The sequence below is a fragment of the Nycticebus coucang genome, chromosome 10 (genome assembly GCF_027406575.1).
Source record: "Nycticebus coucang isolate mNycCou1 chromosome 10, mNycCou1.pri, whole genome shotgun sequence".
In the NCBI taxonomy this organism is placed as follows: Eukaryota; Metazoa; Chordata; class Mammalia; order Primates; family Lorisidae; genus Nycticebus; species Nycticebus coucang.
Window position 1 is genome coordinate 109,513,097 of NC_069789.1, and position 13,413 is coordinate 109,526,509.

At 53.5% G+C, this 13,413-nt stretch overlaps 1 protein-coding gene across 3 annotated transcripts in view; it reads left to right on the top strand.

Annotated features, from left to right (window-relative positions):
* Nucleotides 1-1,669: 1,669 nt before the first annotated feature.
* Nucleotides 1,670-13,413, top strand: part of PPP6R1 (protein phosphatase 6 regulatory subunit 1) — a 28,279-nt gene continuing 16,535 nt past the window's right edge. For 2 of the 3 annotated variants that reach the window (XM_053607711.1, XM_053607710.1), the window contains exons 1-2: nt 1,670-2,204; nt 11,872-12,104. In XM_053607711.1, coding sequence (XP_053463686.1) covers nt 11,878-12,104 — 227 coding nt within the window. In that variant the 5' untranslated portion in view covers nt 1,670-2,204; nt 11,872-11,877. The remainder of the gene's footprint in view (nt 2,205-11,871; nt 12,105-13,413) is intronic. The other variant, XM_053607709.1, reaches the window with a different exon arrangement.

The following is a 13,413-nucleotide window of genomic DNA, read 5'->3' on the forward strand; positions in this document are numbered from 1 at the left end:
TTGCTTCAAGCTACATAACAATAGGCCCATTTTATTTTATTATTATTATTATTTTTTTTTTTTTGTAGAGACAGAGTCTCACTTTACCCCCCTCGGTAGAATGCCATGATGTCACAGGACTCACAGCAACCTCTAGCTCTTGGGCTTACGCGATTCTCTTACCTCAGCCTCCTGAGCAGCTGGGACTACAGGCGCCCGCCACAACGCCCAGCTATTTTTTGGTTGCAGTTTGGCTGGGGCTGGGTTTGAACCCACCACCCTCGGTATATGGGGCCGGCGCCCTACTCACTGACCCACAGGCGCCACCCAATAGGCCCATTTTAGATCTCAAAGATTAAAAAAAAAAAAGGTTAGTAAGCCTAAGGAAACAGATCGAAGGTTTTGGTAAACTAGACTGTGCAACAAATACTCCCTTCCCATTCCACTTCCATGAGACAAATGTACTTTCTCATGCCATGGTGGGTGGAGCCTATGCACCTGCCCCTTGACTTCAGGCTTGACCATGTGACTTTCTTTGACCAATGGACGGTGAGTGGAAGATAGGAAGAGACTAGAAGCTTGAAATGTGCTAACACAGTTGGGCTGGTGTGCTTGCGTTTCTTTGTGAGATGGTGCCTTGGGTAGCCCATTCGTGCTTGAGAGAGACGGGGAGCAGAACCAGTCTTAACCAACTCTCACACCTGCCACTCCAAGGTGTGAACATGATACATGCCACAGAGGTTGTCTGTCATGCAGCAATTAGCTAACAGATACAACTAAACAACACCATGTGCAACAAATGCACCAGAAATAGTGGGGACCACAGAAACATGGCAGAAAAGTCCAATCACTGACAAGCGAATGCAGATGGAAATGAGAGATTAAGACAATGAGAGAGCAGCTAACAAATGTGAAGAACAAATGCATGATCAGGATCCTTCAAAGAACAAATATTCGAACAGAAAAATGGTCTCAAATCTATAATTCAAGAAAATGTCCCTGGATGAAGGTCAATCTGCAGGTAAAAAAAAAAGTCCTTACAGGCACTTACTCATCTGATCTGTACAGCAGGCCTCTCAACATGGGCAGGGAGGAGAGCTATGAAAACTGGGGGAACTGAGGCTCTGCGCCAGATAGGACCTTAAATGTGATCTTCCAGTTGATGCTGTAAGTGGAGGCTGTGAAGAACTGGCAACAATAGCGACACGGCCAGGTCAGAGGCCTAGAGGAGGGACTGAGGTCCCCCTGAGCCTCAGAGGCGTCCCAAGAGGACCGGGCGGGAGGGAAAACCGAGGATGGATTCCACAGGAGCTCGACCCGCCGAGACAAGAATATGGCTGAAGGAGCAGAATAGCGAAAGGATTTCCAAATGGACCTAGTGGGAAATGGAAATTCTGGAGCAGGATGTTCACTGGCCTTCAAAACAGAGTGGTAGAGAAACTGGCAAAAGAGTGTGCGGCGACGCCTGCGCCGTTAGTTGTCTGGGTTTATTCCGGGCGACACCGTTGGCACAAACGCGCGCAAGCGCTTCTGAGTCGGAGGTGTTCCAAAGTGGGACGTCCCCAGGCCCTGTGCGCGTGCGCGTGCGCACAGCAGGGCCCAGTCGCACAGTCCCTCTCGCGTCTGCGCAGGGAGACGGCCGCGGGAGGGCGGGGCCTTCTGTATCCAGCGCTAAGGGAATTGTGGGATAGTGGCGGAGAGAGCCGGGCGTCGGAGTCCCTGAAGCGGACTGCGGAGTCCGGAGACCTACCCGGTTTGCAGGAGAGGGCGGTTAAGACAGGAGGCCTTGGCTTCTGTCTGTCGCCGCTCAGCTCTGCGGCCTGCTAGGACTGCGGAGGAGGACGTTTTCCCTTCCCTCGGGGCGTCGAGCTGAACTGGGGAACTGGGGCAACTTCCCTCGTCCTTCTCCGTAGAGCTGCCTGTGCGGGCCTCGCACTTCATCTCACCCCCCACCTGCCTCCGTGCGGACGCGCTCCAGTTTCCCGCGCCGACCCGGGAGGCCCTTGTGCAGGTCTCGTGACCCTCTCGCCCCCGCCTTACCCGCAGTCAGCTCTGCGACTGGGCGCGCGAGGCCGTTCCGGTCCCTGGGCGCGTGCGCGAGCCCCCGCCCCTGCCCCCCGCCCCCACATACCGGGCCCCGGAGCAGGGGCCAGAGCCGCTGCGGCGGGGCGGGGGGGCTGCCCCGATGAGCCCTGAGTGCGAGGAGCCGCCGCCCCCCCTCGCAGGTGAGCTGCCCGCGTCGCGAGACTGGGCCTCCCAGCCCGGGGCCCTTATCCTGCCTCCCCTCTGCGCCCCCTGTTTCCTCGGTCTTTCCTGTCCTGGGCTCCCCCACCCCCGCCTCTTCTTTTTCGGATCCTTTCTCTACCACCTTGGGCTTTCCCTCTTTCCATCCTGCCTCCTTTCTTCCCCCTGTTTCTTGTCCTCTTCCCTTCACTCCCCATGAGCCTCTTTCGTCTGTCCCTCTCCGTCTCTTCTCTACCTCCTTTCTTCAACCTCTTCTATCGCGGCTCTCCTCCCTACACCCTCAGGCTCACTCCTCCCTCTTATCCTATGACCAGCTGTCCCCGTCCCTCCAACAGGTTCCTTCACCTCGGATACCGGCCGCTTTTCCTTCCATACCCTTGGCTCTTGCCAGCCTTCTTAGGCTCCATGGCCTCACCCTCGGGCCCAGGCTGACTGGATAGGGGGCTTTCCCTTCATCTTGTCTGTGGCTCTCCCAGTTGTCTGGCTGCGGCGCCAGCCTTCTCCGGGGCAGCCGGCGCTTGGTCCTGTTTGTGTGAGACGAGGCCTGCTGAGGACAGGGCAGGGACTCGGGGCTGGGTGGCATAGCAGGAGGAGGTGCTGAGCCCTGGGGAGACAAAGGCAGAGCTGTCCAGTCACAATTACTGTGTGTGGCCATAGAGGTAACTCAGGGCACTGCAGGAGGCCACAGAAAAGAGGGACTAGTGAGACTGGCTGGATGAGTGGCTTTTTCTGTCTAGGAAGGATGAGTAGGAGTTGACAGATGGAGAGTGGGAAGAAGGGCCTTCCTGTGGGGAGGAACAGCACGTGCAAATATGTCAAGGTGGGAGATTTGGCAGGCCGTGAGTGTAGATGGTTTGGGGGCAAAGTAGCCTGGCTGGGTACTTGTCCGGGGCCCTGCCCAGGACTTTGCGTTAGGGTCTTGCTTGCGCACTTTCTTATACACAGGTGTAATCATTAACACCTGCCTGAAAGGCAATATGTTTCTGGAAAGGAAGCTGTGCTGTATGTCAGGTGTGGTAACTGGTTCATAGGCATAAGGAAACTACGGTAGGGTTTCCCTTGTGTCCAACCTGAAGGAAGGTTCCAGCTGTCAGTGCCCATGGCAGATGTAGCAAGGCCTGGAGATGGTTCTATAGCATGTCATGAGTTGCTGTGTGCAGGGCCTGTGCAGTGACCTGCGGAAGACACATGGAAATGCCCACCATGCCTGCCACCTGCACTTACTGGTGGTGGCGTGGAGGTTGCTTTGCTGTTTAATATGTTGTGCTCTGTTTTCTTAAAACAAACTTTTGCCTATCATGTATATTATTTTGCTTAAATTAATTGAGACCATGTGACTGTAGTTCTGGGCTTGGGATTAGGAGGAGGCAGTGCAGGCTGTTTGTTTAGAGCTAGGCCTTTCCTCACACAAAGCCAAGATCAAGTCCTAGCTCTGCCTCTCCAAGTGGTGAGGCCTTTGGCCAAGTTATCCAAGTGTGCTCTGCTTCCTCTTCCCCAGTGTATGGGGGAATAACAGGAGAGCTTCCACCTAGGGTGTTTCTAGGGCTTAAGTGCCTCATCTGTAGGAACCTGTAGCAGATTGCAGGATGCAGTGAGTGCTCCAGGATCAGTAGCTTTTAGGATTATTGCTTGGTTTGAAATTATGAATTGTACTGTTTCTCGTCTGGGGGCATTTGTGTTCCTCCTGGGGACATTTGACAACCTCTGGAGATGTTTTTCTTTGTCACAACTGGGGGGATGCTGCCAGTGTCTTGAATGTGGAGGTGGAGGCCAGAGGTGCTTGCTGCTCAGCATTCTGCCAGGCACAGGAAAGTCCCAACACACACCACAGGGAACTGTCCAGCCCAAATGTCAGTGCAGGGCGACGACCCTACTCTAAGGCGTGGGCGTCGCAGGCGGTTTTGGCTTGCCTGCTCTGTGGCACATGTGAGTTGTGTGCTGTGTGGGTTGTGTGTTGGGATGCACTGGCTTTTGGTGGGAGCTTGTTGGGCCATCTGTTCCTTCCCATTAGAGGAGAATCTGCTCTCAGACCCTCCCCTCCCCCAGCTTGCTTTCAGGGTCTGTGCCAAGTGACTTTAGCAGATCACCTTCCTCTTCTGGCTTCAGTTTCATTAATTCAACAAGTATCTTTAGGGTGAGCTTGGCCCCATCTTGGGGGATAGGCATCTTCGGGGGGGCAGATGCCTGGATGGCAAGACCTGTCCCAGCCGAGGCTGGGATGGTGTGGAGGCCTAGCGAGCAGGCCCTCGCGCCATGCCCTCACACTGGCTGGGAGGCTTCCTGGAGGAAGTGCTGTCTGTGTGGAGGCCTGAAAGGACCTAGGAGGGGCTTGTCAGGCTTGAAGAGTCAGGGAAGGCGACCGAGCAGCCTTTCTGCTGGCCGAGAGCAGTCAGGTGTGGCACCCACGAGGGTTGTAGCGAGAGATCCCTTGGTACACAGGTTTTAGGGATCTTTCTCCAGGAAGTGCTGCTTTGTGCTACATCTGTGAGGTATTTCCCAGGTGGGGGAACTGAGATGCAGTGGGGTTAGGACCCGGGTCATTCTGACTTTGGATCACTTTGTAACACTCATTCTTTCCTCTGTCTATTCCAAGGGCTACAAAATTTGTTCATTAGTTTTTTCCTTTTTTCTTTTAAAGCTGTGACTAATTCAGAAGCCTCTGAATTTGAGTGCTTAATCCCCCTCCCCAGTCCTTGGCTAAGTGTCCTTAGATTCTTTTATTTCCTAATTACTCTGTTCTCTAGGGTTGGACCAGAGCTGCCATCTTCCCTGGGAGCATGTGGTTCTAGGTGTCCTCTAACTGGGGACCCTCCCCCCAGGCCTTCCCACGCCCCAGGAAAGTCCCAGCTCATGAGAATGGGAACAAAGTTATTTGGTCTTGGCTAGGTCCCTTTGGCCTCAGTGGCCCCTTCTCCTAAGTGGGTATCTCCAATGCCTATCTCTCTGGGTGGTGGTGGATTCTGTAGTTGGCATACACCATGAATCCTGCTCGAGACAGTGGGGTTGCCATCACCATCATCCATCCTTGAAATCGAGTGTTCCCAGCTTCCTTTCAGAAGTGTCTGAGAACTGACTCTGGGGTAGTTGGAGGTGATCTTGCCATCTTCTGAATCTCAGGCCCTCTAAGGAGCTGTTGGCAGGCTGTGTTTCCTTCCTAGGGTGGTCAGCTGGCTTGCAGGCCTCCTGGCACTGGAGCCTCTGCTGCACCTTTGGACAGCTCAGGTGCTGTGGAGGGTGTGCCACCCCCACCCCTGGTGCTCTTGATCTCCATTTCCGGGTGCTTGGGAGGCAGGGCCGATTAGGCAGGGGTGGCAGATACAGGATTGGTCCACAGGTTCCCTGGCAGCCAGAGCTGCGTCTGGATAGACAGAGGCAGCAGTAACAGTGGGGACAGCTCTGTGCTGGGGAAGGGGCTGGGGGACTCCTGGGGGGTGGCTGGTGTTCAAGGCCTTGGAACAAGACAGCAAAACAAGAAGCCAGGGGCGGCGCCTCTGGCTCAGTGGGTAGGGCACTGGCCCCATATACCAAGGGTGGCAGGTTCGAACCCAGCCCTAGCCAAACTGCAACAAAAAAATAGCTGGGCGTTGTGGCAGGCGCCTTTAGTCCCAGCTACTCAGGAGGCTGAGGCCCAGGAGTTGGAGGTTGCTGTGAGTTGTGACACCACAGCACTACCGAGGGCAATAAAGTGAGACTCTGTCTCTTAAAAAAAAAGCAAAACAAGAAGCCAGGGGTGATGGTTATGGTGCAGAGCTAGCAGAGGGAGAGCTGCAGAGGTAGTTTTCTTTTTTAATGGCTTCCTTTCTCATTTACAATTTCCCCTTCTTCCGTTTGCAGCCAGAGTCATAGTTTTCAAACGGTCGCTAAAAACCAGTAGTAGTCACTTCCGCTTTCTTGAAGTTGCTGAAAGTTGCAAAGAATAGGGGTGGCGGGTGTGTGGTACTTGCCAAAGTGTTTGAGTGATCTGAGGAAAAGTGCTTAAGTCACATAGATGAGCAAGTAGGTCTCGCTCCTGTTTTCCTGTTTTTAGTGCCATCATCCTCGGGATAGTGACTGTTTTTTGCTCATTCTACTCGAATGGGCTTGTGGTCTTACCTTTAGACTGGAAGGAGCTCATTCTTGCCCAGAGCCAGCTATGTCAGGACTGCTTGCTTTAACTTTGCTCATTCTCACAGCAACCTGCCCCCCGTGGGCTGTGTCCCCATTTCACAGATATGGAAATAAAGCTCAGAGAAGTGAAGCGCCCTGTCCAGGTTTGCCCAGTTAGAGAACAAAAGCCACCTCTCCTGATTCCCAGGGTTTCCAGCAAGATCTATCAAGTTGGAAGGTAGCTGCTGAGATTCAGGAATGGAGGCTGGAGTGGATTGAGAGCTTGTGGTGGGGAAAAATGTTTCCCCCCCCTTTTTTTTCTTTTCTTCTGTACTTGGGTCTTAATTCTTTTTATACCCTGAGAACTGATGCTTACAGGGTGTTGAACTCCACACTCAGTTATATTGATCCTTGCAGCTTACTCTGATTTTCAGAGGAGCTGCTTGAGGTTGAGAGTTCAAGCGGCCACTTGGGTTCTTGCGGCCAGGGTTCAGATGGAGGCCCTGGGACACTGCATACCACCTGGCATCTTTCTTGATCCGGCAACCCCTGCCCTGGTTCTTGGGGAAGCAGTGGTAGGAAGGAAGCCTGACCTGTTCTCTGAAACAGGTGGTGAGGTTTAGGGGTGGGGGCTGTAGCCTGTGCTACATAGCAGGGGTAGGGGTTGAGGGGTGGGGACTGTGGTCTGTGCCCTTTAACTGATGTCTTAGCAGTGATTGGGCAGCCTTAGTGGCAAGAACTTGTGTCTCCTGTCAGAAACCAGGATGTTCCCTCTTAGCTGTCTGGTCCCCCTGGGCCCCTTCTGCAGATGGGACCCTGTTATCAAGTGAGAATAGTAAGAATTCTTACTATGTCATCCTGAGGTGGAGACAGAGTGCCTGAAGGTACAGGTGCAAGGCTTCCCTGTAGGTGCTGACTTGGCCCTGCCCCTTCCTTGCCCCCACTGCGGAGGGGCTTACTTAGCTTGGGGTGTTGGTAGTAAGGAGTGGTGGGGAGGGTCCCCTGGGCAGGCTCTCTGAGAGAGAGGAGCTTCAGTGGCCCCACTCTGTCATGCTAGCTGGTATCTCCTCAGGCCCAGGGTAGCTGGGACATAATGCAAGGCCCAAGCCTGGCTCTACCCTGATGGCCTGGCCAGCTTTTGTTTTTTTGGCAACAGTTCTTACTGAGATATAATTCATTTAAAGTGTACAATTTGAACAAGTGTGGTGGCTCTCTGTAGTCCCAGCACTTTGGGGATTGGAGATGAGAAGGATGACTTGAGCCCAGAAGTTTTAGGCTACAGCGAGTTGTGGTCATAACCACTGTACCTCCAGGCTGGGTGACAGAGTGAGAACCTGTGGCAAAAAAAAAAAAAAGGCATACAACTCAGTGGGTCTTAGTATATTCAGATGTTGTGGAACTATCATGACAGCTGATTTTTGAACTTTCTCTTAACACCCCAAAAGGAAACTGTTTCCTTTTGGGAAACTGCTCGTAATCCCTAAGCTCCTAAAAGCCTTTAATCTTTTTGTCCCTGTGGATTTGCCTGTTATGGGAGTGTCACAGAAGTAGACACATGCAGTGTGTGGCCCCTCATGCCTGGTGGCAGTTTCCCATGCAGAGAGAGGCCATGTACCCTTGCTATCCCAATCGGTCATTTGGCACAGCTGTAGGCCAGAGGTTGGCAGAATCAGCATTGATTCAGTCATTGCCCCTTGACGTGACTCAGGTCCCAGGTACACCTGTATCTGGAAATTCCTGCATGCCTCTGGCTTCCCACCGATGGTGCGTGATGAGTCACTTTTGTGGGCACAGGCACTTGGTCAGCCTATCACATTCCTCTATGAGATATGACTTTGGAAAGGGTCCTTGGAGGAGATCTAACATTTGGGCAAAAGGGAGGAGTTACTGTGTGCTTGAGGAGGCTGCAGAGTGAGGAGGGGACATGACTGTGAATCCTGGTGAAACAGTGGCTCCTTGTCCTGCCCACAGTGCCTGCCCCAGTGATCGTGTACCTTTCTGTACCTGTGATTCAGGCAGCCCAGGTGGGAACAGTTTCACTAACCAGGATGTCAGCCTCTTGCCTGGGCAGAGGCCTGGTGCAAACATGGCTGTTTTTTGGCTGGAATTTGTGGATGGCTCCAGGTGCTCCAGTCAACCTAGTGAGGAAGATTTTAGAGCAGGGGTTCTCAACCTGTGGGTTGCCACCCCTTTGTAACAATGAAAATACATCCTGCATATCAGATATATATATATATATATATATATTTTTTTTTTTTTTGTAGAGACAGAGTCTCACTTTGTCACCTTCGGTAGAGTGCTGTGGCATCACAGCTCACAGCAACCTCCAACTCTTGAGTTTAGGCGATCATATCAGATATTCACATTACAATTCATAACAGTAGCGAAATTATAGTTATGAAGTAGCAAGGAAAATAATTTTATGGTTGGGGGTTACCACAACATGAGGAACTGTATTAAAGGGTCGCATAATTAGTTAAGTTGAGAACCACTGTTTTAGAGGAGCGCTGTAGAGCTGTCTGGAGCTGTTCATTTAGTACATGTGTATGGCACATCGCTGCTGTGTCCTAGAGATGCCTCCAGACAACAGTGAGTGCTGTGCGGGTTGGAGTGCAGCATGTGACTGGGTGAAACCCCAGAGGATGCAAAGAAACCAGTTGTTAGGATAGTGTCGCTGAGGTGGGCCCGAGTTCTGTGTGTTCTGGAAACAGAAGGCCCATGCATGGCCAGGCTTTCCAGTGTTGAAGAGAATAGGAGGCAGGGAGACCCTGGACACTGACCAAGGGTCAGGGGGGGTGTCTGTGTGCCAATCATGCAGGTGGAGGGGGTGGGACCTGGGTAGGTTTGCGGGAGTCTGCAGTGCCCTAAGGAAGCCCCCAGATTTGTGGTGGTGCTGGGTTGCCGGAGAGCTCAGGCCCCACAGTGACGGGGGTGGGCTGTGCTGTCACAGCTGGGTGTCAAGGGGCCTAAGGACTGCAGCCTTCTACCTCCATCCACAGGGGTCTGTTGAGGAAGCTCTAGGTGTCAGGAACAAGGTCCAGTTTAGCGTCCAGCCAAGGACTTTGAAGATCAGGAAGGGAAAAGCTCCTTCCAGGTCTGCTCCCATAGGCAGAGTACTTACTGGGGCAGTGGAGCTCAAGCATACTCATCTTGTAGGCATCCGAGGTTACCTTCCACACTGGCCTGAGCTGGAGACAAGGGCTCCTTGCTTCCAGAGTTCACCTTCCAGGGGCTGAAGGCCAGCTTGGGTGCTCACCTGCCCCAGATCTAGCCTGGGCAGCTTACCTCAGGTGGCCTCAGTTTCCTCTCAGTAACATGGAACCAGCAGTTCCTTTGTGTGGGGTTGTTAGGAGATGCAGTGGAAGTAATGACTGTGAGGTCCTTACAAGAGTGGTCAGCACAGAGGGGTTGCTGGGGCAGCTGATGGTAGCATTGTCTGATGGGTCCAGGGAATGCCCCATCTACCCAGCCCTGTGCCTTGGGCAGCCCCAGAAGCATAGGGAAACTGGAGGGCACTTTCGGAAGGTGGCACTGGGCCTGGCCTCCCTGGGTAGGGATCAGCTGGTGTAGAGGTCAGTGATTGAGCTGAAAGGATGGGGGTGGTCACAAAAGCTGGGATGTAGTCTCAGCGGGGAGGCTGAGTATGGGCAGGGGCTGGGCCTTGGGACCCTGAATGTGAGGGCCAGGGGAGCCATTGCAGGGTTCTTGTGTAGAATGAACACTAGGTGCTTGGGTTTGTGCACGAGGGAGAGTTATTGGGAATAGCAGGTGGGTGAGGGCACCAGGTGAGTTACTGCTTGCTGTGGACTAGGAGCCCAGAGGCCCCAGAGGTCCCTCCAGCCCCTGGTCTCAGGCCTGAAATCTGTTTACCACTGTCTCCTATCCTCCTTGCCCTCATGGCTATTGCTGGTCTCAGACCTAACTTCCTCCACTCCATCTTCAGTTGTCTTCGGCCAGGTTTAGAGACCCAACAGTGTCTCCCACCAGGCTTGTCAATGTAGTCACTGAGGCAGGTGGGCATCCTGGGAGTGTGGTCTTGGCCATGTGGACCTGAGCTGAGCCTTGGGGTGGTCACTTTGGCAAGCAGAGGAGGCTGATCAAGGTGAGGGAGGCTTCTTATCACCCTAGCATCTTAACAGTGCTTAGGCACTGTATCAGCCCTGGTTGCTTTCCTGGGCTTTGGCATCTCTTCTGGCCTGGCGCTCCATCTGTGGAGGGGGTCTGGGTCCTGGGGTGGCTAGTCGATGCTAAGGTGGCAGGTCAGGGACTCAGATGGTGAAGGGGATAGCTGGACCCTGGAGAAGAGGGCCGGGCAGAGAAGGTGTAGAAGAAAGATGTTATAGGAGAGGGACTAGCATCTGTGTGCCTGGAAAGTGGTGGTGAGGACTGTGGAAGAGGCACCCAACCTCTCATGCCCTGCACCATTCTGTATCCTCAAGCGGTGACTTGGGAATGTTAGAGCCTCTACTCAGGCGGTCATGCATTTGCCAGGTGACAGGTGATGAGCATAGCTCCAGTCAGCCCCTTGCTGGTGTGAGAGTACCATGAGTACCATCTTTGGGGACTAGACGACGTGAAGCACCCCAGAACCACCTGACTTGCCTGGGCTTTGGTCCCCCTCATGCTGTATAGTAAGGTGATGGTGGCTTTCTTGAGTGCTTGTGCTTTTGGACATCACGTGCACAGCACACGTGCAAAGCCAGGAGCACTGGAGCCTGGCAGCACAGTCTGGGTACAGCGTGGCGCTGCCCACGCAGTCAGCACTCTGTGTGCTGCTTTGACTGCCCGCCACTTAACGTGTGTAGTAGGGGCCAGAGTCAGAGCCTGGTGTCGGCAGCCCACTTTGTTCTTCCCTGGTAGAGATGGCTTATCCCAGGGTTCTTTCGGGCCCTGATCAGTGGCTATTCTGGGAGCACCTCCGGCAACTTTTCCTCTTCCTTGTCCCAGGCCCTGGTGCTGGGTGGTGAGAGGGTGATTGGGGTGTGTTTGTGTGTAAATAGTGTCCAAGCAACAGCCACAGCCTGGAGACAGAACAGACTTCCTCTCTTCCCCCACCCTCCACCCCAGCCGCCCACGCAGCCTTGGGTGACTTGCAAGGCTGGGCAGCCACCGTGTACTGGATGTCATGGGGGATCTGAGTTTGTTCAGCAAGTATCAAGTGAAGTGAATCTGAAGCCAGAGGTTCAGGAACGTCCTTGCCCAGATGTGGGGACAGGCCCGAGGCCACTCTGTGCATAGTGTCCAGTCTCTTCTTACAGGCCCTATGCAGTCCACACCAGGGGACTTTACCAGGCCTGAGACTGAGGGGTGGACAGGACAGTTGACCTTGGGAGTGAGGTGATCCCCTGGGCCACAGGGTAGGCAGCATGGAGGCTGGAGATGGGGGTGCTAGGGGACCTGGGGTGGGCGGGTGCCTTGAGTGTACATGATGGAGGTGCTGAGCCTGGGCATAGGGCCAGGTCTCAGGGAGAGGCTGCTCCTGAGCCAGGTGGCTGGTGCCTCGCCCAGCAGGACCTTTCTGGACATGTCTGACACGGCACTGCTTGTGCCCTGGGCCCGCAGGGCGCCATGTTTTGGAAGTTTGACCTGCACACAAGCTCGCACCTGGACACACTGCTGGAGCGGGAGGACCTTAGCTTGCCCGAGCTGCTGGATGAGGAGGACGTTCTGCAAGAGTGCAAGGTGGTCAACCGCAAGCTGCTGGACTTCCTGCTGCAGCCGCCCCACCTGCAGGCCATGGTGGCCTGGGTCACCCAGGAGCCACCTGCCAGTGGTGAGGAGCGGCTGCGCTACAAGTGAGTCCCTGCCCCGCCCCTGTTCCCTGGCTTCTGGGTGTCTCATGCACTTTAACTAGGTCACGAGGAATGCCTTACGGAGGCACCTGGCATCAGAGCTCCACATTGGGGGTGCACACCTGGAGGCAGACCAGGCCTGGACTCACTCCTTCAGGATGTTTTTTATTTATATATATATATATAATTTTTTTTTTTTTAAAGACAGACTTTCACTCTGTCATCTAGGGTAGAGTGCTGTGGCATCATAGCTCACAGCAACCTCCAACTCTTGGACCCAAGTGATCCTCTTATCTCAGCCTCCCAAGTAGCTGGGACTACAGGCACCCACTACAACGTCTAGCTAGTTTTTCTATTTTTAGTAAAGACGGGGTCTCACTCTTGCTCAGGCTGGTCTTGAATTCCTGAGCTCAAGCAATCCACCCACCTTGGCCTCCCAGAGTGCTGGTATTACAGGCGTGAGCTGCTGTGCCCAGCCTAGGCTGCCATCTTTGAAAAGCTTTTTGTTAAGAAATTTCCTGAAGGGCGGCGCCTGTGGCTCAGTCGGCAAGGCGCCGGCCCCATATACCGAGGGTGGCGAGTTCAAACCCGGCCCTGGCTGAACTGCAAACCAAAAAATAGCTGGGCGTTATGGCGGGCGCCTGTAGTCCCAGCTACTCGGGAGGCTGAGGCAAGAGAATCCCTTAAGCCCAGGAGTTGCAAGTTGCCGTGAGCTGTGTGATGCCATGGCACTCTACCGAGGGCCATATAGTGAGACTCTGTCTCTACAAAAAAAAAAAAAAAAGAAATTTCCTGAAGTACTAACTGAAGGATTAGAGTGAATTCCATGACCCTTAACAACCAGCAGTGTTTTGCTTATCTTGGTTCATCTAATGGGCCCCACATTTTTTCCCTGATGATTTTTAATTTCAGTTGTAATCTTGATTGGGATGACTGTGGAATTGCAGGTGGCTGTGAGAAGTAACAGAGATCATAAGTATACTTTGTCTAGTGTTCTCCTGGTGGTGACATTTTGTAAAACTACCAGGGCATCGCAGCCAGGGTGTTGATGTCACTACCATCCGCCCGCTGAAAGGTTTCCTGGTTTGCACTCTCTGTGCATGCCTGTAAACGCTGAGTTACTGCCTTCACAGGTTTGCATATGGGCAACACCAGTGCCAGCCTGAGCACTTCCCTCACACAGGGACCCACATGTGCCTCCCTTCCACACCAGCCCTGACCCGTGGCAGCCACTAATCTGTTCTCCATTTATACAGTTTTGTTACTTGGAGATGCTATAAAATGAATCAAGTTAAGGGTAACCTTTTGGGAT